Here is a 23,955-nt window from a genome sequence, read left to right as displayed (position 1 = left end):
GCTCTCCCGGGAGTCCGGGAGGATTCCCAGAAATTCGTGAGTCTCCCAGACATTCCGGGAGAGTAAGCAACTATGATTTATACAGATATTTGTTACAGAGAAGGCAGTGAACAAAGTCCATTGACATTTATTGTAATCCATCATCATCATCAACATTTATTTATATAGCACCAGCAAATTCCACCGAAGCTTTTGAATATAACTTTGAAGGAGAACTTGTCACACTTAATAATTTTAACAGTCTATTGTGTCTGAGCAATTTCTTCTGTGTAATTTATACATCTCCGCCCTTGTGGGACTTGCTGCCATAAAGCAGAGCTGTACCTGGGATACAACACGAACATACACTCTGGATATAATTGTACCCAATGCAGAGAGCAGCAGAGCTACAGCATATCCAAGGTCACTGCCATAAACGTGGCTGACAAACACAGGAGGAAGGCAGAAAAAAGAAGATATATAAATATATATATATGTGTGTATAAAAGACAAAAAGAGAAGCGCCACGCATAGTGTATTAAATGACCAACAATTAGTCTTCTCAATGTGGCAAACAAGTGAACTGGCCTCGTACCAAAAGACAAATAATAAACAGCTTATCTGTAATTAGATTCCCGACATCCTATATAGACTCCTTCATGTCCAGTCCTTATGGTTCCAGAAGTTCAGATCACTATGGACTCAGAGCAAAACTATTATGGTGTAGTATGCCAAATAAGGCTACCAACAATTCCTCAAAACTGGGTACCAACATAAGCTCATATCAATATGATCCATAAAAGTGTTTTATTACAAAGATAAAATCATTAATATATATAAAATGCGCCCGTACATAGTATATAACAAATATAGGCTTATCTGCAGTCTTTCCTGATGGTAATCACGGATCTCTCAAAACCACCTGGCCGGGGTAGATGTGGTGATCCACGGAAAAAACACAGAAAACGCCTTATCCCCCTCAACGCGTTTCGTCACTCGACTTTTTCAAGAGGATTCCGGGATGACCTTGCATCAATTATAGGCAGACAAAAGGTCTGTCCTCTGAGTTCTCAATTCCACCAGAGAGGAGCTCAGGAGAATTCAGGCCACCCTAGGCAAACTGACTCATAGCACCCTCTCCTTTCCACGGTTCTACGTCTGGTTAAAGTTAAAATCCAGCTCCGTTCACCCCCTCCACCACTAATGTTTACTTTTTATGTATTTTTGAAACACTGCTCCACTTGCCGTTTTAAACGGATCACTGCAATCTTCATCACTCATTTGGTTTTCATTAAAATCTGAACCATATAGCGAAACAGAGACATGTCAGACACTACTGAGGGGGAAGGTGAAGGGGGAGAGGGCTGTCACACCTACGCCTGTCGCAGTCCTTGTCTCTCCTGCTCGCTTATCCTCAAGAGCTCACCTGAGGACGACTCATTGTCTTCAGCCTTTACCATGGGAAAACGTCAAGATTAAAAACGTATTACAGTTTTACTTTGGAGAACAAATATTCTTCTATATATAAAATTAATTTCAGTGTCACAATTTTGCACCTCCCCAAAAAGCCTTGCACCCTAAGCTGCAGCCTAGTCAGCCTATTGGATAACCAAGCTCTGGCTGGAGACAAGTTGCAGGCCTTACAGGCCCAGACCTAGGACCTGTTGGAGACAGGAGTGTGACTTGTCCCAGAACTGCATTCCGCCACACAGGAGCTCGGGACAGTCCTGTGTTTGTGAGACAGATCCAATACCGCTACTGTGGCCAGTTGGGCCACAGGAGGGAGCCCTGTCCCTGAAGAGAAGGAACCACGTCACATGACCACAGCGACTGGCTGCACCTCAGCAGTGGTAGCATTGTGTATTGTTTAGTTATACTCCTATAGTGAAGTGGTAGGTGGTCTAGCTGCCCAGTTGACTGAGCAGGAAGTGAGTTAGCCCCCTATGGGGGTTAGGTTTGCTATTTTTTTTAAAGACAGAGTTGCTTTACAGTTGCTGATAATTAAAACCAATTTATATTTTAAACATACTTGCCTACTTTCGGCAAGTTCTGTCCGGGAGAGGGGCGTGATTGGAGGGTGGGAGGGGGTAGGGTGTGGCCAAACGCTTCATTTTGGCCCCGCCCCAGCGCCGGAATTGCAATTTTGACGCGGGGGCGGGGCCAAAATGATACGATTCACCACGTCATTTTGGGAAGGCAGTTACGGGATGCAGGAGACTTGCCAATAGATAATGTATTGTAATCACAACAAGTCCTGATAGCCCCCCATTCACTACTGCTCTCTGCCATATTTTACTTAGAGTTGTGGCCGAGAAAGTTTGGGCCGAGGGGGAGGGGGGGAATTTTGGGGCCATATACCCTTTTCAGATATAGCAGTGATGAGAAAAGACTCATGAGAAGAAAAGTTAAATCACCATTTGGGAGTCTAGACCGGGAGGAAGACAACGGACTGACAAGTGCAAACTTGTAAATTCATTAAATATCTTTATTTAATTTCCAACAATTTCTGCCACAACTGAGCTGTTTTGTCAAATATTACAGATGTGTGAAAAGCTTCCAATACATTGCAGATATTAGGTATGTGCATAATAAATTAATTTTGTGCAAGTAAAAAAAAAAGGAAACCATGAGGTAAAAGAAATAGAATTGTGCATAATTATTTTACTTATACGATCACAGCTGCGTCAATCTCTGAGAAAGAAAATATTTCAGTATAATTCATTGCTATACAAAAGATACATTGATTTATAATTATTAATCACTTGATTTCATTGTTGTATTACCAATAAACATCATGGAATTGGAACACCTAGGGGTATATTATTTACTAAACTGCGTGTTTGGAGATGTTCCCTATAGCAACCAATCAGATTCTAGCTATCATTCTGTAGCATGTACTAAGTAAATGATAGCTAGAATCTGATTGGATTCCACTTTTTCAAACCCCCCAGTTTAGAAATTATACCCCCTAGTATGTTTTGTAAGGGCAATTTCATTAAAGACAAGAGATATTTTAAGGTATTTAAACAAAGGGAAATTTTATAAAGGTACAAAAGGTCCAGATTGTGAGCCAGACTGCATTAAATAGAACGGTCTATGGAGGATACTTTCAAAATGACGGAACATGGAAAAGAATGTGGCATTCAATTGTATTCTTTAACCTTCTGTTTGTTACTATCTTAGTATGTGTTATTTTTGAATGCCTTAATTTGTTTAAAAGTGGGCGTACCATGGTAACATGCCTTTTGAAGTAAAAAAAATTAGGATAATGTACTGTACAAGTGCAGTGTTATTAATTTCAATACAAAAGTACATTTTTACTGTGTAGTGGTATTTTTACTTAGAGTAGAAATGTAATACGTAGTTTTGCATAGATTTTACATTTCAGACTATGATATCCCCCAAAGAAATGACCGAAATCTAGCATTAAATCTTCCATAATTTTTTCACTTTTCCATCTATCCTAGAAAACTTCTGTCATTTTGATGTTCTTTATGTTTAAAAATAAGTAAATATCATTACAAATATCACTGTATGAACAAAAACATGTACATTATGTTTCTTTTCTCATCTAATATCCTCCGATATCTTAATATAAAGGATAATCCCACACAAAACTGAAGCCAGGCTTTAGCTGAGTAACCTTTAGTACCAGGTTGTAGTTTTCTGTTTTGAGTGAAATTATCCTTTAAATGAGGATATGTATACACTCCTTACTAAAGGGGGCTGTATTTAGCTTTAGTCTTAAAGTGACAGCTTCTGAAAGAACAATTTTGTAATAAAAAATTGTCATTAAGGCATTAAGCTGTGGATGCACACATTCTTAAATATGGAATCTGTATACTCATTTTATGCCAGAAAGTTATGCACGAAATGCATGATGTTAAAAAATAATGTTTTGGGGCTTTTTCTATTGATGTACTTTTTTTTTTTTAAATGAACTCGTGGTGGAGGCAGCCATTTTATGAGCTGAACCAATATTCATCACAATGCTTATCAACTTACTAGGAACTAGTGATATCACTCAGGCACACATTGATAGGTTGCCTCAGTAAGCTCATTAGTAGCACCTCCAAACATGTAAAAAGATAAGACCCACCATGATCCATTCACATCCCGATACACCCAAACCCAGGCAATCCACCCAACCACACCCAGACTCTGATGAAGCCACACCCATTTTCCTAATATGCCACGCCCATTTGGGGTTCTCGGAATGGGGACTATTAGGAGTTATGTTAGCTCCTATTGAATTCCACTTACACAATGGTTGCTTCCATTCTGTATATTCAACTGGGGCGGGGTGGTACCATAGCCGTCACAGGGGGTGCAATGGCTGTGGAGGCCAGAGATGAGGGTTACCTGACAATACTGTTCTAAATGCTACACAGCCCCCTGCTCTGCTCTTCTCAGCAACTAACCACCGGCCCCCTTACATGCTCAGCAGAGCGGGGGAGTATGGAGGGGAACAACACATATCTGTGTGCTCCCCCCTAATTATACTATATGGCCTGGCGATTTTGTATTAAGCTCCTGCATTTGTGCAGTTTAAGTATAATGTGACCCTTTACTCTAAACTCTTTCCCAATACCCATGCTCTCCTCTCCAGTTTTTAAACATGCTTATAAGTCTCATGCGTAAAGAAGATGACAGGACAAAGACACCTCAGCTGTTAGTCACACCCACCTCTAGACAAATCATCATCAGCTATTTATCTAGTGCCACTCACATCAGTCCCTGCCCCACTGGGGCTTACAGTCTGAATTCCATGACATACACACTGAGAAGGACCACGGTCAATTTAATAGCAGCCAATTAACCTACCAGTATGTTTTTGGAGTGTGGGAGGAAACGGGAGCACGCGGAGGAAACCCACGCAAACACGGGGAGAATATACAAACTCCACAGTCAGGAATGGTCGGGAATCGAACTAATGGTCCCAGTGCTGTGAGGCAGAAGTGCTAACCACTGAGCCACAGCCGTAACTTAGAAATCTAGCGCCTGGGGAGAGAAAGACAAATTCCGCCCCCCTAGCCCTCAATTTTAACCAAATTACCATTTTTAACCTAAAATATTCCTAAATTGCGCCCCCCTTCAGCGTTGCGCCCTGGGCAGTTGCCCCTGTCGCACAGCCCTAGTTACGGCCCTGCACTGAGCCACCATGACAAATCTTATCATTGCTCTATAACTCACACAATATAGGGACGACTGGTCCCCGGGATAGAATGGTCCATTCAAATTACAATACGCCCCCGGTGTGAGTGTGTGGTGAGAGCCGTTAACAAAGCCCAAGATCACTTGTCAGGGAAATCTAATTATGAGATTTACATATCATTAACGTGAAAACACAATGAATAGCACCTGGTTTTTTTTGTCTACATTCTGGCTGTTATGTTCAAAAATCAACATATCAAAAAAACAACATAAATATACATTTGCAGAAAAAGTAAATTATAGCAAGAGACCTCCAGGGTCCTAAACCCACCGGAAAAATCCGTCATCATTACTCCAGTTTTATTTGTTATTTACAAACCAAATAACTTCAATTATTTCCCAACCCTGTGCATTGTGAGAGTACTATGACTTCTGTATATCACCAAAACATTGTAAGGTATTTGACATGACAGATCTTTGGGATGAAAGCGAAGCCTACGTTATACTTTTACGTTTTATATTATACTTTTATCTAGTATAATTGTTAATAATTCTTGTTCTTAATCATTTCTCTTTTAAATAAATAGAATTATTTTAAGGGAGCTGGGGACTGTGTTGTTGCATTATAACATCCTGTGGTTTATGCACATAATGTTTAATAATGATCTAGGCCTATACTTCTTCAACTCACTCTATCACAAGGCCTGCCTGTGCTATGGTGGATTTATGTATTAAATTAATAATATCTCTAAGACTACATTTATGTAGGGGGGGTGGATCAACTCCCAGAACTTCAGCACCTGAGTGAAAATATTTCAACCGCTGATTCTAGTTCGGCTAACTTGCCATTTGTAACATGATGTCCCGGTAATGCTTTAAGTAGACATAATCTGTATTTGTTCTGTTTATTCCTACGTATATAATATCCACCCTGGTTGCCGTTATTGTAGCACCACAGACCCTACTTATTTGTGTACTCTCATTAAAGTGTACATAGCAATGTTTTTGGAATCAGGACACTGCAAGAAGTTATCGTGGCCACCTCACAAATGGGCATGGCCACTTGAGGTGTGCCCATGTACCCCAGGGCCGTCTCCGGCGTTTGGCGCCCATTCACTTCTGTGACAGAGACATGCCTCCCAACATTTCCCGCAGTTGAGACTAAAGTCTTGACTGTCAGTTATGGCGGGACAGTCTCCCAGAATTGGGAGGTACGCATACAAACAAAAGAGGCAACTATTTTTTAGGGTGAACCTATATTTAGCCCATCAATTCACTATGAACAGGTGACGTCACCAACATCACTGAGGTATACAAGAATCCCCTACTGCCACCATTGTGTGTCGGCCACAGGTAAGCTATAGAACACCAGCAGATGTTATTGCCAGTGGTATTGTTCATCGACTAAATCCTGTTCAAGACATTCCATTTGAGAAGAGTACAGTTCCAGATTCAATCCTTGACACAAGATCTCTTGTTCCAGCAACTTGATGTCAAAGATTATCTACAGATGTCCTCGTCGCTCACTTGGCAGTCGGCCTCGGCCTACACGGAGGGACAGGAGGGGGGGCTCTTCTGGGGGGTTGTAATGCCTGCAAAATAAGAATAACATTTATTTTCAGTGGTCCCAACGAATAAATAATAGATTAGTCACACAAAATATTTTGGGCATCAGTAAAAAAAAATATGTAGCTTGTTTTATAGACTAGAACATCTAAGAAATAAGCAAAGCTGTTTATGGTTTGAGAAATGTATTGTATTTTTTGCCACTTACAAAGTCAACCATATGGAATGTATAAAGGTGTACTAACTAGTAGGATTTTCTGTGTTGCATAGAACACTCCCCCTATCCCACTGCTGACACCAATTGATAAGGAAATCATTTTACAAGTAGTCAGGTAGTGCTGATTTTTATTGCAATAGAGATTACAAACAAACAGGATTATATTCTAACAATATAGTGTCTGTCAGTTATATTTATAGAGACATCATTTTCATAGTGCATGAGCATCTCGGTGTTTGCATTCCAAAATACCAAAATAAAATCTCTTGTACTAAACAATACCGCACAATAGATGTATTTTACAACATATCAATGTAGCAGCTGTTTGGGCAAACACCAGACTCAAAATGAGTCTCTAGAATCATCTTGATGAGGTCTTCATCTATAGGAGCCGCCGTTGCCATAGAACGCTGTATGCTCACCGGTACTTGGATGTCACCCAGGACGTAACTTGAAGTAGTAGAGATTTATCTATGCACTGGCTTTGTGTAGGTATACTGGAGATCAGTACAGTAGATAGCAGGAGTGCAAGTATAGGTCTAGAACTTAAGAGGTACTGGGAGACGCAATAACTGTCTTGACATGAAACAGGTGACAACACAATATGTCTCAGTGGACAAGCTGAATGACCCTACCAACAGCACGCACAGCGTGAGTACGCCAATAAGCAAGGCAAGGGTCAGAACAGGCAGCGGTCAGTGAGTACGCCAATAAGCAAGGCAAGGGTCAGAACAGGCATCGGTCAGTGAGTACTCCAATAAGCAAAGCAAAGGTCAGTACAGGCAGCGGTCAGTAAGTACCCCAATAAGTAAGGCAAGGGTCAGTACAGGCATCGGTCAGTGAGTACTCCAATAAGCAAGGCAAGGGTCAGTACAGGCATCGGTCAGTGAGTACTCCAATAAGCAAGGCAAGGGTCAGTACAGGCATCGGTCAGTGAGTACTCCAATAAGCAAGGCAAGGGTCAGTACAGGCAGCAGTCAGTGAGTACTCCAATAAGCAAGGCAAGGGTCAGTACAGGCATCGGTCAGTGAGTACTCCAATAAGCAAGGCAAGGGTCAGTACAGGCAGCAGTCAGTGAGTACTCCAATAAGCAAGGCAAGGGTCAGTACAGGCAGCAGTCAGTGAGTACTCCAATAAGCAAAGCAAAGGTCAGTACAGGCAGCGGTCAGTAAGTACTCCAATAAGTAAGGCAAGGGTTAGTACAGGCAGCAGTCAGTGAGTACTCCAATAAGTAAGGCAAGGGTCAGTACAGGCAGCAGTCAGTGAGTACTCCAATAAGCAAGGCAAGGGTCAGTACAGGCATCGGTCAGTGAGTACTCCAATAAGCAAGGCAAGGGTCAGTACAGGCAGCAGTCAGTGAGTACTCCAATAAGCAAGGCAAGGGTCAGTACAGGCATCGGTCAGTGAGTACTCCAATAAGCAAGGCAAGGGTCAGTACAGGCAGCAGTCAGTGAGTACTCCAATAAGCAAGGCAAGGGTCAGTACAGGCATCGGTCAGTGAGTACTCCAATAAGCAAGGCAAGGGTCAGTACAGGCATCGGTCAGTGAGTACTCCAATAAGTAAGGCAAGGGTCAGTACAGGCAGCGGTCAGTAAGTACTCCAATAAGTAAGGCAAGGGTCAGTACAGGCAGCGGTCAGTAAGTACTCCAATAAGTAAGGCAAGGGTCAGTACAGGCAGCGGTCAGTAAGTACTCCAATAAGTAAGGCAAGGGTCAGTACAGGCATCGGTCAGTGAGTACTCCAATAAGCAAGGCAAGGGTCAGTACAGGCAGCAGTCAGTGAGTACTCCAATAAGCAAGGCAAGGGTCAGTACAGGCAGCAGTCAGTGAGTACTCCAATAAGCAGGCAGCAGTCAGTGAGTACTCCAATAAGCAAGGCAAGGGTCAGTACAGGCATCGGTCAGTGAGTACTCCAATAAGCAAGGCAAGGGTCAGTACAGGCATCGGTCAGTGAGTACTCCAATAAGCAAGGCAAGGGTCAGTACAGGCAGCAGTCAGTGAGTACTCCAATAAGCAAGGCAAGGGTCAGTACAGGCATCGGTCAGTGAGTACTCCAATAAGCAAGGCAAGGGTCAGTACAGGCAGCAGTCAGTGAGTACTCCAATAAGCAAGGCAAGGGTCAGTACAGGCATCGGTCAGTGAGTACTCCAATAAGCAAGGCAAGGGTCAGTACAGGCATCGGTCAGTGAGTACTCCAATAAGTAAGGCAAGGGTCAGTACAGGCATCGGTCAGTGAGTACTCCAATAAGTAAGGCAAGGGTCAGTACAGGCAGCGGTCAGTAAGTACTCCAATAAGTAAGGCAAGGGTCAGTACAGGCAGCGGTCAGTAAGTACTCCAATAAGTAAGGCAAGGGTCAGTACAGGCATCGGTCAGTGAGTACTCCAATAAGCAAGGCAAGGGTCAGTACAGGCAGCAGTCAGTGAGTACTCCAAAAAGCAAGGCAAGGGTCAGTACAGGCAGCAGTCAGTGAGTACTCCAATAAGCAAGGCAAGGGTCAGTACAGGCATCGGTCAGTGAGTACTCCAATAAGCAAGGCAAGGGTCAGTACAGGCATCGGTCAGTGAGTACTCCAATAAGTAAGGCAAGGGTCAGTACAGGCATCGGTCAGTGAGTACTCCAATAAGTAAGGCAAGGGTCAGTACAGGCAGCGGTCAGTAAGTACTCCAATAAGTAAGGCAAGGGTCAGTACAGGCAGCGGTCAGTAAGTACTCCAATAAGTAAGGCAAGGGTCAGTACAGGCAGCAGTCAGTGAGTACTCCAATAAGCAAAGCAAAGGTCAGTACAGGCAGCGGTCAGTAAGTACTCCAATAAGTAAGGCAAGGGTCAGTACAGGCAGCAGTCAGTGAGTACTCCAATAAGTAAGGCAAGGGTCAGTACAGGCAGCGGTCAGTAAGTACTCCAATAAGTAAGGCAAGGGTCAGTACAGGCATCGGTCAGTGAGTACTCCAATAAGCAAGGCAAGGGTCAGTACAGGCAGCAGTCAGTGAGTACTCCAATAAGCAAGGCAAGGGTCAGTACAGGCAGCAGTCAGTGAGTACTCCAATAAGCAAGGCAAGGGTCAGTACAGGCATCGGTCAGTGAGTACTCCAATAAGCAAGGCAAGGGTCAGTACAGGCATCGGTCAGTGAGTACTCCAATAAGTAAGGCAAGGGTCAGTACAGGCATCGGTCAGTGAGTACTCCAATAAGTAAGGCAAGGGTCAGTACAGGCAGCGGTCAGTAAGTACTCCAATAAGTAAGGCAAGGGTTAGTACAGGCATCGGTCAGTAAGTACTCCAATAAGTAAGGCAAGGGTCAGAACAGGCATCGGTCAGTGAGTACTCCAATAAGCAAAGCAAAGGTCAGTACAGGCAGCGGTCAGTAAGTACTCCAATAAGTAAGGCAAGGGTCAGTACAGGCAGCAGTCAGTGAGTACTCCAATAAGTAAGGCAAGGGTCAGTATAGGCAGTGGTCAGTAAGTACTCCAATAAGTAAGGCAAGGGTCAGTACAGGCATCGGTCAGTGAGTACTCCAATAAGCAAGGCAAGGGTCAGTACAGGCAGCAGTCAGTGAGTACTCCAATAAGCAAAGCAAAGGTCAGTACAGGCAGCAGTCAGTGAGTACTCCAATAAGTAAGGCAAGGGTCACTACAGGCAGCAGTCAGTGAGTACTCCAATAAGCAAGGCTAGGGTCAGAAACGGCAGCAGTCAGAGATACAAGACACAGAGTATAATTACAATAGCAGGAACAGCACCTTGGAGTTACGCTATCACCTGCAGGGATCTCCCTGACCTGTAAAGGTCAACGACCCAATCATCAAGCTTTCCAAGAGCGAGCCCCTCAGCAGACCACTGCACGCAATGTGGCCTGTGACTGCCAGACGACGCGTGATGCCGCGTCTTGGCTGCTAAGCAACCTGACACAGAAAGAAGATCGCAGCAGCTCTGGAGACCGCCTGACAGCAGCATCCAATCCACAGTCCTAAGGTCTTCATTTAAGGGAGCAATATTTAAGTTCTGAGAATAGACTACACTGAAATCGCCCTATGTGGTGCTTCACTGACCACCAATGATTGCAGACAATTATAGAATATCCTCAAGATCTTAGTTGTTCCCAGCCAGGAAGTAGACCCTGCACAATATCCTTACAAATCACTCCTGACTGTACCAGTCCTGAGATATTATCACCTAACACATTAATAACCCAAGCAGTCATGCACTACTCACCTTTATATAATTCATCAATTCAGTTTCTTTATCATTAAATAATTACCACTCTCCAAAGCCAAATTCTGCAGATTGTAGAAGACCCGGCAATAGCAATTATTCCATCTGTTTACACCAAACCAACAATCCTGAGGAATGACTTTACCTTGCGAGGTGGGGGGGCTGGAGGCAGGGGAGCGGGTCTGGTGGGTGGAGGTATCCTTATTTGATGATTAGTATTTTTAGTTCCACCATCTAATTGCTTGTGTTGAGGATGACTGGGTGAAGGCCTTTGTTCCTCTACCACGTGGTTGAACTGCAAACTGACCGGGCTTTTTGGACACTGTAGATGAATAGTAAAATAAAATCCTATAGTTTTAGGAATGTCTGCTGGTGTTCTAAACAACAGATACAACAAGACAAAACATTAACAAGAAAACACCAGATTAATATCTGCCCCTACCCCTGCTTAATTCTACACCTGGTCTTACCTGGTGCTCGAATCACATTCTGTTACTGCGCCATTAGTGCATCTTTAATCCAGCTCCACTCTGATCCTACTACCATCTGACTCATTCAGCTGCAGCTGATCCTGCTACTGTGATAGGTCCAGCTCCACTCTGATCCTGCTACCACCTGACTCATCCAGCTGCAGCTGATCCTGCTACTGTGATAGGTCCAGCTCCACTCTGATCCTACTACCATCTGATGCATTCAGCTGCAGCTGATTTGCTACTGTGATAGGTCCAGCTCCACTCTGATCCTACTACCACCTGACTCATCCAGCTGCAGCTGATCCTGCTACTGCGATAGGTCCAGCTCCACTCTGATCCTGCTACCACCTGACTCATCCAGCTGCAGCTGATCCTGCTACTGTGATAGGTCCAGCTCTACTCTGATCCTGCTACCACCTTACTCATCCAGCTGCAGCTGATCCTGCTACTGTGATAGGTCCAGCTCCACTCTAATCCTGCTACCACCTGACTCATCCAGTTGCAGCTGATCCTGCTACTGTGATAGGTCCAGCTTCACTCTGATCCTGCTACCACCTGACTCATCCAGCTGCAGCTGATCCTGCTACTGTGATAGGCCCAGCTCTACTCTGATCCTGCTACCACCTTACTCATCCAGCTGCAGCTGATCCTGCTACTGCGATAGGTCCAGCTTCACTCTGATCCTGCTACCACCTGACTCATCCAGCTGCAGCTGATCCTGCTACTGTGATAGGTCCAGCTCTACTCTGATCCTGCTACCACCTTACTCATCCAGCTGCAGCTGATCCTGCTACTGTGGTAGGTCCAGCTCCACTCTAATCCTGCTACCACCTGACTCATCCAGATGCAGCTGATCCTGCTACTGTGATAGGTCCAGCTCCACTCTGATCCTACTACCACCTGACTCATCCAGCTGCAGCTGATCCTGCTACTGTGATAGGTCCAGATGAATCTGATCCTGCTACTTTGATTAGTCCAGCTTCACTCTGAGCCTACTGCCACCTGACTAATCCAGATGAATCTGATCCTACTGCCACTTGACTAATCCAGATGAATATGATCCTGCTATTGTGCTTTGTCCAGCTCAAATTTGATCCCACTACCACCTGAGTAGTCCGCCCAAATCTGATCCTGCTACTGTGATCAGTAAAGCTGAATCTGATCCTGCTACTGTGATTAGTCCAGCTCAATCTGATGCTGCTACTGTGATTAGTCCAGCTCATTCTGATCCTGCTACTGTAATTAGTCCAGCTCAAATCTGATCCTGCTACTGTAATTAGTCCAGCTAAATCTGATCCTGCTAGTGTGATTAGTCCAGCTCAAATCTGATCCTGCTACTGTGATTAGTCCAGCTCCCTCTGATTCTGCTACTGTGATTAGTCCAGCTCAAATCTGATCCTGCTACTGTGATTAGTCCATCTTAAATCTGATCCTGCTACTGTGACTAGTCCAGCTCCCTCTGATTCTGCTACTGTGATTAGTCCAGCTCAAATCTGATCCTGCTACTGTGATTAGTCCAGCTCAATCTGATCCTGCTACTGTGATTAGTCCAGCTCAAATCTGATCCTGCTACTGTGATTAGTCCAGCTCACTCTGATCCTGCAACTGTGATTAGTCCAGCTCACTCTGATCCTGCAACTGTGATTAGTCCAGCTGAATCTGATCCTGCAACTGTGATTAGTCCAGCTCAATTCTGATCCTGCTACAACCTGAGTAATCCAACTCAATTCTGATCCTGCTACTGTGACTAGTCCAGCTCGCATCTGAAACAGCTGCTTCCTGACTAGCCCAGCTCTTATGTGATACTGTTACTGTCTCTAGTCTACATCAAATTTGATACTACTACTGCATGAATAGTCCAAAACGAATCTGATCCTGTTACTGCCTAAATATTCCAGCTCAATTTTGATCCTGTTACAGTCTTATTAGCCCAGCTGGATTTGGATACTACCCAACTAGACCAGCAGAATCTGATACTGCTGCTGCCTGGTTAGATCAGTTCAAATCGGATCCTGCCTAGTCTAGCTTCAATGTGAAACTGCTATTGCCCAAGTAGTCCAGCTTGTATTTGATCCTGCAACTGTCTGATTAGTCGAGCTTGTATCTGATACTGCTACTGCCTCACTATGCCAGCTCTGATCTGATGCTACTATATGACTAGACTATATTGACTTTTCTACCAGTCAAGCACAATTCTCTACCTACTTCTGAATGACCCTGCTCCTACGTGTCTCCAGAATTACAACAATACCATAAGATGACCTGGGAACTTACCATCTGTACCTGAGGTCTGGGTCTGGAGGTAGATTCAAGTCTGGGTTTATCATTGCTGTCACTGTGAAAACAAATCATGACAGAAGACTGATACCTAGTCTAGAATATATCCCACTTCAATGTAGATTAATGATATAAAGTATATGTCAACATATGTGGAAAAACAATTCATGTATGCAGGAAGAAAAGACTACTGTCCCTAGTGTCACACACCCACGTGGCATGGATATAAAAAGTAATCAGTGAAATCTGAGTGATTGTAGTGCCAGTAAAAACAGTGAAAGAGAAGTGTCAGGGCCTGCTAGTGTCTCCGGGGTCCTGCAGCCACGTCACTTCCACAAGTGTCCTACGAAGTGTGGGCATCACGGCAGACACGATTAAGCTGCATTCTCAGATCATAACCAGCTTGCAAAATGGCTGGGCTGCCACGCTGCAGCCAGTGTCATGTTTACATCTAACAATTTACCACCCATGTCAACTGGAAGCAATAAGCACAGGGCTGGTTTTTTGTTTAGGGGAGGTAGGGGGCACATTTTTTTTTTGCGGGACAGAGTTTTCTAGGTAATTCAGTGTCACGAGCCGCGGCGGTACTCACAGCCGCCGCGGCTCGCTTCCTGCCTGCTCCAGTGTCCCGGCCGTCACCATGACGACCGGGACGTCACTTCCCCTTCCTACCCGGCCGTCGCCAAGGCAACGGCCGGACGCCTGTCACATAGCGCTGCGTCCCGGCGCTGTTGGAAGCCGGGCGCATACGCAAAAGATGACACAGCCTGTGGGCTAATTAGGGGACTAGTTACAGGCATTAGCCTGCATCTGTGTGCACCTATCAGGGACTAGCCCTGATTGGTCTGGTGCTATGTTTCTCATTAGTCTGCAGGGGTGCATGTAAGTTTTGATTGGGCCAACTATGTATTTAAGGCCTGCTGCATCATTGCCGGTTATAGCGTTCTGTCCTCAGTCCTGCTGCCTGCTTGTACTATCCATTTAGGTTCCTGTTACCTTAGATTTGACCACCCGTGTTTGACCCCTGCTCGTTATTGAACCTTTGACCCTTCTCTTCTGACCTTGACCTTTGCCTGGAATTCGGATTTCGCTTCTCTGCCTGTGAGTTTGACCCTTTGCTTGCCCTTGGATATTGCTTCTGTGCCTGTGACCTTTGGACCTTGGATTTCTCTTATACTACAGTCCACCAATCACTCCACTTCTGGGAAACTCCTTTAAGTCAGTATACGCTACTCGACCCTCAGTCGGCCCGCAGCCCAGTCTGTCCCCACCACTAGGGGCTCCAGCAAACACCTGGCCTTCTGAGTAGTTCCCGAGTTTCACTGTACTGACTTGGGAGTTCCTAACATTCAGCCATGCTGTGGGTTTCCCTGTTACAGTTATAGTCTGGTGCTTGTTTACTTGTCCCTCTGCATTAGATCTATCATCTGTCGCTCCCTATTCCACTACCTTACATACTTATTACTGACTATTAGCAGGTATTCTCACTGGCTTACAGTCACTGTATTACTCCTTACTGACTGTCTGTTAGCAGGCATTCTCACTGTCATACAGTCACTGTGTTACTCCTTACTGACTGTCTGTTAGCAGGTATTCTCACTGGCTTACAGTCACTGTGTTACTCCTTACTGACTGTCTGTTAGCAGGTATTCTCACTGGCATACAGTCACTGTATTACTCCTTACTGACTGTCTGTTAGCAGGTATTCTCACTGGCATACAGTCACTGTGTTACTCCTTACTGACTGTCTGTTAGCAGGTATTCTCACTGGCATACAGTCACTGTATTACTCCTTACTGACTGTCTGTTAGCAGGTATTCTCACTGGCTTACAGTCACTGTGTTACTACTTACTGACTGTCTGTTAGCAGGTATTCTCACTGGCATACAGTCACTGTATTACTCCTTACTGACTGTCTGTTAGCAGGTATTCTCACTGGCATACAGTCACTGTGTTACTACTTACTGACTGTCTGTTAGCAGGTATTCTCACTGGCTTACAGTCACTATGTTAGTCTGTCTCCTAGAGTGTAATCACATGAGGCTCCAGTGAGATGAACCAGAGATCGCTGTGTATATATAAGGCTATAAATATGGATATAAACAACCTAGAAGGAAACTGTATGGAATATGGATGAATGATGTGAATATGTTAACACACAATTGCCAATACGGTAGTTTTGGAACCTTGGCTCTTTCTGAGAACTGGATACACAATACTTAGATAATGAGGATTGTTTGTACTGTGTAGTTAGTTAAAGGATCATATTTACCCTTTTTTTGTTATTATTCTGTCTGTATTGATTTTGCATTAATTGCACTAATATTTGATATAATTATACAGAAATAATCCCTCCTTATATACAATAGGGCGGTCAGTTCTATGGTATGCCTTTTTTTCTTTAAACTGAATTTATACTGGGGACGCCACCACTGATTTTTTTAATGTTTTAACATGAGTTTTAGATTTGCTGTTTGAAAAGAGTTTGGAATTTTAATTGCTTCAAACTTTCATTTGGAACGACTCGTTTACTGAGATTGCCCTTTGGTGCAAAAATTTGCACTGAACCACAGCAACCGGAAGGCAAGTGTTTGATTGGTTGTATGTGATAATATTGCACATACCTCTTGTGCAGGCAGCCTGCTGCAGGAATGCTCTCTGATTTATTGAACCTCCTTAAGCACCTATGTTTATAGAGGTATATGGACAAGGTCACTGCCATCCCAGCTAGTAATGAAAGAGGAATAAATATCCAGAGCCACGTGGACTGTGAACCTGGAAGAAAAATAAAGTTTTGTTTTCTGGATCCTAGCAATAGTACCCAAATGCCCAAAAGAAAAATGGAGGACTTACCATCACCAGGTACCGGGCCGCTGTCTAGGCTGCCGCCGTTACCTGTCAGGTTACAGTATGGAGGCTTCCATCCAGGAAAACAGTGACAGTTCTGGTTATTATTGCAAACCTGTAGATAATATAGATAAAATAACTTTTAGATGGTGTGCAAAAGTTCGCAGGGATTTTAAGAGTTTCAGTATTGATTTCAGACCATTCACTTTATGGATTGAAACTTTTTCTGTTAGATATTCTTTGATTGGGCCTAGTTTGTGACTCCATGAGAGTGATGGGCATCAGGACTGTCACGTGTCAAAAGCAATGAACGCATCTTAAACCTCCCGGTGGGTGGTGACCACTCTTGCACCCGGCAGATTCCGCCATCCTTGAATTACCCATGAAAAGAGCATTTCTGGTTGCGATATTGTATATTTGTGGTTGATCTACCCCTTATTGTCTTGATCTTATACTCTAAATGGAGTTTTCAGAAGACTTCACTTACTCTGGCTTTTCTGCCCGTCCCCCTAATATGAGTATGTTTTGGAGTCTCTCACCCCATTTCCGTGGCATTTCTTAGCACACTCATCCACTTGCAGGAACGTGATGTCTCGGCATTGTCCCTCAAAGCACAGCTGGAGAAAACAAACAATATAATCCCATTTAATTCAGGTACATAGCACAACATGACCGTCCCGTGTCTAGCTCGCCAGGCCTCAATCCACAGTTAAGTAGTAGCACGGATTTTAACGAACAATTGAAGTGTCTAGTTGCACATTTAAAATAACTAAAAGATAAGTATAGTGGCATGTTATGTGGTAACTAGGATATGTATACTTAATTTTAAAAGGTACCCATTACTTACATACAGCGGAAGCAGCCATTTTGTGAAGTGAACCAAAGTCAATAAGCATGTAACCTATCGATTCATTAGTGACATGACTAAAGCATAAAGCACAAGTTCCTAGTGAATTACTACATTACATTCTCATTATTTTTGTCAACATTTGGTTCAGCTCACAAAATGGCTGCCACCACTGTGTTTAGATAACGCTATGACCAATATACCCTAAACATGCCTCTCAACATTTGGGGATGGGGTGTGGTCACAGCCATGGGACAGAGACCTCAAATCGGGACTAACTTGCCTAAATCAGGAGTGTAGGTAGGTACGCTTAAACCATCGCGCCTAAAGGTACGCGTTGGACTGGAAGGACACATACGTGCAGTCCTGTCTATAGGACCAAAGATCTCATAGCTAACGTAATACATAATGACATATATTCTTGTCCAAAGACAGGACAGAGCCATTCTGTTGTCAAGGTTGGTCTGAAAGGTAAGCTTAGATTTGCATGTAATCCATATGAAATGAAACAGGTTATGCTGTGTACGTGTCTGACCTGATTTTCACCACATTTAGTGCCAGAGAGGACGAGGCCGGGATCCATCATATCTTCCTCCTCGGTTATCCGGTAAACATGAGTCCCCCTGCAGCGCACGCGTCTCCCCTGCACGGTGATAGTGGTGTCTATTGCTACAGCGCTATGCTCAATAGGCTTCAAGGCGGAGCTTAGGCACTGAATCTTCCCACACTTAGCATGCCTAGGAGTACAGAAATATACCGTCCATGAAACTAGTGCTTACTGGGACATTTCATTCGCAAGCCTTTTATTTGAACCCCTACCCCTGAACCCCTACCCCCTTCCCGATTACCTCAACTGACTGGTGCAGGGCAACAACAAGAGAAGAATTAACATTCTGAAGAGGGTGGTTATAAAGTTTATTTTACATAGGCTAACCCCACTATAATTGTAACTGTGGTCGAGGGAATGACTGGCTACATACGTTTTAGTATTTCTTTAGATACTTTACTTGGGGATTTAATAATGCTGTGTATGAGAAATGGATAATACTGCTGCAGATTACCTCAGTATGTGATGTTACTTTACTCTTCAGATCATAGGACAGAGATAGAGGATGTCACAATCTGATCTCATAATAGGATACAACCTGAGCTTCCCTCTACTCAGCTCCTTTGAGTCCCAGGTATATGATGAGACAGGTTTACTCAGGATGGGAACCAGGGCTTAGTAGGACAATTAAAGATAAAATATTAAAAAAAAAATCATGAGTGACAGAATAAGCCCAATAAATTAAATTCTGTATCCGTTATTTTTCTGGAAGAAAGGTATTGAACAAGTTTAGTTCCTGCACTATATCTCCTTATCTGTATAAATAAATAGTTATTTTACTCCACTTAATCACTAATGAGGATTTGCATAGTCACATTCGTTAGCATTCTCCCACTCACCCAGCGTCACACTTCCTGTATTCCCCATTCATATCTCGCCCACAGTTGCCATACTGGTCACCAGCTGCGTTGATCCTTTCAAAGCACACATCTGGCGCAATGCTCGCTCCTGTGATGTAAACAGAGCGCACGCATCAGGTTTGTATATATATCTGTTGTGTACCTGCATGTGTTATGGGCTGGGACTGTGCAACAGGCCTCGTGTTTCGTGTGCGCTCAGAGGTGGTAGTAACCCCTATTTTATAACTTGGCACACAGGGCACATCTGGCTATGGCACAAATAGACCAAACTCCCCAATTATGCCTTGCGGAGTGGCCGGTCACACACGGAGACTAGGTAATGCTTTTTCCTGAATTTGAACTTGTACATTATGTGGATCCAAGGTGTAAGCAGGGACGGTGCTACCATTATGTAGGGCGCCAATAGTTAGTTTGCATCTAAAACACAGCCCCTAACCACTGGCGCCTTAGGTGTAAAGGGTTCAATAGATGCAGGAGACTTATCCGCATTGGGTTTACACTGCATACACAAGCCGGTGTAATGACACCTGTGTACTGCAATTCACTTCAATGGCTTTGAACAAACAGGTTAATAAAGTCACTATATATATATATATGTGTGTGTGTGTGTGTATACATGTAATATAAGATTCTCACCACAGCTGGTAAGATGTCCCCATGAGCTGACTCACCCGCTCCCCACAGTTGCAGGCACTGCTGTTGGTGCGTGAGGCATCTCCCGTTGTAGCAGAAAGCTGCTCCGTCTTGGCACGGAGTCCCGTCCAGCTGGAAGGAGTTAGGAGGACACACAGGAGAATCTCCGGTGCAGAACTCTGGCAGGTCACAGGCTCTGGATGTCCTCTGACACAGGAACCCAGGTGGCCTCAGCTAAACAGAGATATTACACGGAGGGATTACTCTACAGATGTGTGATGCTCTAAGAGATTTGTGTATGACTGTAGTCGGTTGTGTTTCTCAGCTGTGCCTACTGTTTACGATGTTATTTATGTTGCTTGTATAACTAAGTAGAGATGTCTTACTCTGCAATGATGGCAGCAGGTCCCATGGGCACATTCAGCCCCCGGCAGCAGAGTACACGTTGTAGCATTGCAGCAGGGGTTATCACATTGCTGCAAAAAGAGAAAGAGAGATGTTTCCGTCAGTAGACTGGCAGAGCTAAAAAGAGAGTGTGAAGGTGTGTCCAAGAGACACATGCAGCTCTAACATTTGTATATATAGGTACCGATCTAGGAGCATTTGGTGGCATTAGGCCCGTGTACAACCGCATGCTTGCCGGAGAACCTTACTCAAACTATATGTGATACTCAGGGCTATTAAAAGCAGAATAGGTTTCACATCCCTCACTGATAACAATCCTATGAAGGCTTTCTTTCCCTGCAGTTCTTCTAATGTTATTTATTTACTTAAATGTTCACGTGGTTTGGTCTATGTAGGCGAGAGATGCAGTGTGACCATATCATCATCATCAATTTATATAGCGCCACTAATTCCGCAGCGCTGTACAGAGAACTCACATCAGTCCCTGCCACATTGGAGCTTACAGTCTAAATTCCCTAACATACACACATGCAGACTAGCATAGGCAAACCGAGGGAGGGGGGGGGGGGGTCCTAGTGCCTGGAAACCCCATTCCAAGCCTGGGGCACTGTATAACTGAGGTGGCTGAACCATGCCCCCACTTCACACGGCTCTGCTTGAAAAGGTAGAGCTGCGTGCACCTAACAGTAGTGCACGAGGCATTGCCCATGTATATTATGGGGATAGGAAGAGTTGGAGAGCAGCCAAGCACTTTCTAAAATTATAGCCACGCCCCCATGCATGCTGGTCACGCCCACTCTGGTGGCATGGTGTGGAAATTCCCCTCTACAAATCCTGCGTTTGCCCCTGACTAAGGTCAATTTGTTAGCAGCCAATTTACCTACTAGTATGTTTTTGGAGTGTGGGAGGAAACTGGAGCACCCGGAGGAAACCCACGCAAACACGAGGAGAACATACAAACTCCACACAGATAAGGCCATGGTCGGCAATTGAACTAAATACCCCAGTGCTGAGACGTAGAAGTGCTAATCACTAAGCCACCGTGCTGCCCATATTAGTAGTAAATGTGAATGTAGCCTTACCCAATTCTTACACAACATAATGTAATGATGAATCATATACATAAAAGATAAGTATTTTAACAGTATTATTAATAAATGTGAAAGTCGCATTTTCCTTATAAAACACCCCAACTTCCCTCATTTACTACTTTATAAATCCATTGGGAATCTTCTTTACTGCAGTAGTCCAAATGGAAATGACAAATAAGAAATCTGAATGTACGTCCGGGACTTGATATAACATAACTGCAACACTAATGAATGAATGAACTATCAGTTGGAGGGGTCAATAAGCCAATCAGAAGTGACTAGAGAGTGCTGCTGGTGTCATCAATACGTATCTTTACACCAGGCCTCCAGTACGGTCAGTGGAAACTATAGCACACATGACTGTAATTACTTTTTTATACTTTAACGTAATTCTTTACGTTCATTTCTGCTATGATCTGCAATGTAAGTATGTTCGCTATTAAGTTATTTGCTTGTGTATCCAGTTCACACATACCGGCAATCAGGTATACTGTAGAAATAATTACATACACGTAGAAGATTTAGACAGCCAGCGAGCCACAGGTTGCCTACCTCTGCTTCAGATCTTACCTCGGGATCCCCACAGTCACACTGCTCCCCCTCTTCCAAGAAGCCGTTTCCGCAGCGTGCGCCCCCATAAAGAGTCTTGGTGTCCGGGGTGTTGCTGAGGCACATCCCCCCTCCTGAGCGCAGGAAGCGCTCCAGCTCCCGCTTGTTACACTCGTTGAACACTTTGGGGAAGGGGTGTCTGGAGACGACATACAGTGAAGAGTTCAGTGTCAATGTTTATAATCCTCACATCTCAATTCACATTGCATCCGACCATAACTTGGCTCATCTAATATCAGCGTTTAGCAGGCTAGAGTAGTACGACCAATGAATTCATATCGGATTGGTAGTTACTATTGGCCTGATTCATTAAAGACAGTAAAGCAAAAATAGGAGTAACTTTGCACCTTGGCAACAAAATTCAGTGTAAAAATAAATCTATCAAGTATTTGTGTGCTAGATGAATAAGCAGCCAGTATTTAACTTACATGCAAAATAATAAACTAATTTGCACCCCTTGCATTGTAACACGGTTTGTTCAGGAGCAAATTTACTCCTTTAATTTGACCTGTACAGGTCTGTTGTAGTGTCCAAGGGCAACTTGCCTGGATAATAGTGCTCTGTGCAGGTGGAGTTCCCCTTTCAACTCTTTGGGGGTATAAAAGTGAATTACAAAATGTACTTAAAATACTGTGGATAAAAACTATTGAATTTGTCATTTGTAATTGTATTTTCTAATGCTATAGACAAAAACTCCTACAATGCCTTGTGTGCAAACAGTGCTTGTCATAGATAATGGGTTGCTATGCAGAGTTCAGCATAGCAACAGATCCATGAAATCTTCCTCACTGGAGAGAGTGGGGCTCATGGTAACTATTTCAAACAGAAAGAAGGCAGGAAGCTGAACCAATTACATCAGAGGGTTGGTCCTTTGGACATAGATCATTTAAATAAAATAATATTTTCTGCAGATGTCATTACAGTACTGTAATCCCCTCGCCCCTGTGGATACATAATTGCAGCCTCACCCAGTAGCAGCCGCCATAATGCATCCACCATCTTCAGGTTTGGCCGAGCAACAGCCGGCAGCATCGTGGCTCATCCCGAAATTATGTCCCATTTCATGAGCCATCGTGGCTGCAACTCCGATCGCATTGTCTGAGTGATCCTGCGGCGGCAAACAAAGGTAATCCCGATGACATAAATAGAGCTTTGACACTAATAAATGTGCTTACAGCAAAGTTACTCTCATTAAATAGCTACTGCTTGCTATAAATAACTTGTTTTTATCAACACCCTTAAACAAGCCACATAGGGGCAGATTCAATTCAGAGTAATGTGTGACCAGACAAGGCCTCGATGTCCGGCGGCGTACATTGCCGCCGCCGCCTGAACGTCACCTCGATATATCACCGCGGACTGTTCCGACCACACAGCGCATTGATTTCAATCTCCCCCACAGAGTTGAATATAACTCAATGTTATTCTTTATTCCACTGGAAAAAAAACCACATTATTTTGATTATATTTATTTCCTTGGTTGCTTCTCTATCATTTTAATGGAGTGTAGTACCTACTCCTAGTCTCCAGGTGTCACTGTTGTAATTGCTGTATTATATAAAACATCTGGCCTTTCTACACAAGTAACAACAGGGACAACTATAGGACAGCCTGGCCAACCTGTGGCTCTCCGGATGTTGTGAAACTACAAGTCCCAGCATGCCCTGCCAGCTATCAGCTGGCTAGCTAATAGAAAAGCATGCTGGGGCTTGTAGTTTCACATATACTAACATTTTTTTATATACCGCACCAGCATCCCCTGCAATTCTTTACACACAGAGAGAGGCACCTTCTTATAATCTTACAATCCATAGAGAAATGAATCTGTCTCACCATATTCACCCCACCAGACTGATAGGACGAGCACATTGCCTGGAGCGGAGCCAAACCAATGGTTGTACCGTGAAAAGAGCGCCCTCTAGAGGAGACCAAAGGGAAACAATTAGATATATGGCTGGCTACATCAGGGATATACAGTGACAAGGACTTTTTGATGCAGGAACAAAATATCTTGGGCTCCTACACAGTATATTATCTTTGAGAATAAAGTGGCAGCATGGAATACAATGGCACAAAGTTTATAAGTCACAGACAGTCACATTACACACCTTGTTCCATTATATGTGTATGTGGGACACTTTAAAGGTGGCGTCACTGAAAAATGATGTGGCCTAATTAAAATCAC

General features: G+C 43.9%; 1 protein-coding gene across 1 annotated transcript in view; it reads right to left on the bottom strand.

The window, feature by feature from the left end:
* Nucleotides 1–3,771: 3,771 nt before the first annotated feature.
* Nucleotides 3,772–23,955, bottom strand: part of ADAM19 (ADAM metallopeptidase domain 19) — a 53,342-nt gene continuing 33,158 nt past the window's right edge. Inside the window, exons 10-22 of the mRNA XM_075210151.1 lie at nucleotides 23,604–23,688; nucleotides 22,739–22,878; nucleotides 21,732–21,909; nucleotides 20,052–20,141; nucleotides 19,704–19,899; nucleotides 19,012–19,120; nucleotides 18,101–18,302; nucleotides 17,258–17,335; nucleotides 16,725–16,833; nucleotides 16,496–16,646; nucleotides 13,869–13,929; nucleotides 11,267–11,443; nucleotides 3,772–6,725 (exon numbers count right to left, since the gene is read on the bottom strand). Coding sequence (XP_075066252.1) covers nucleotides 6,657–6,725; nucleotides 11,267–11,443; nucleotides 13,869–13,929; nucleotides 16,496–16,646; nucleotides 16,725–16,833; nucleotides 17,258–17,335; nucleotides 18,101–18,302; nucleotides 19,012–19,120; nucleotides 19,704–19,899; nucleotides 20,052–20,141; nucleotides 21,732–21,909; nucleotides 22,739–22,878; nucleotides 23,604–23,688 — 1,645 coding nt within the window. The 3' untranslated portion in view covers nucleotides 3,772–6,656. The remainder of the gene's footprint in view (nucleotides 6,726–11,266; nucleotides 11,444–13,868; nucleotides 13,930–16,495; nucleotides 16,647–16,724; nucleotides 16,834–17,257; nucleotides 17,336–18,100; nucleotides 18,303–19,011; nucleotides 19,121–19,703; nucleotides 19,900–20,051; nucleotides 20,142–21,731; nucleotides 21,910–22,738; nucleotides 22,879–23,603; nucleotides 23,689–23,955) is intronic.

Source organism: Mixophyes fleayi, chromosome 4 (genome assembly GCF_038048845.1).
Source record: "Mixophyes fleayi isolate aMixFle1 chromosome 4, aMixFle1.hap1, whole genome shotgun sequence".
Taxonomy (NCBI): domain Eukaryota; kingdom Metazoa; phylum Chordata; class Amphibia; order Anura; family Limnodynastidae; genus Mixophyes; species Mixophyes fleayi.
This window is presented reverse-complemented; position numbering and strand designations above follow the sequence as displayed.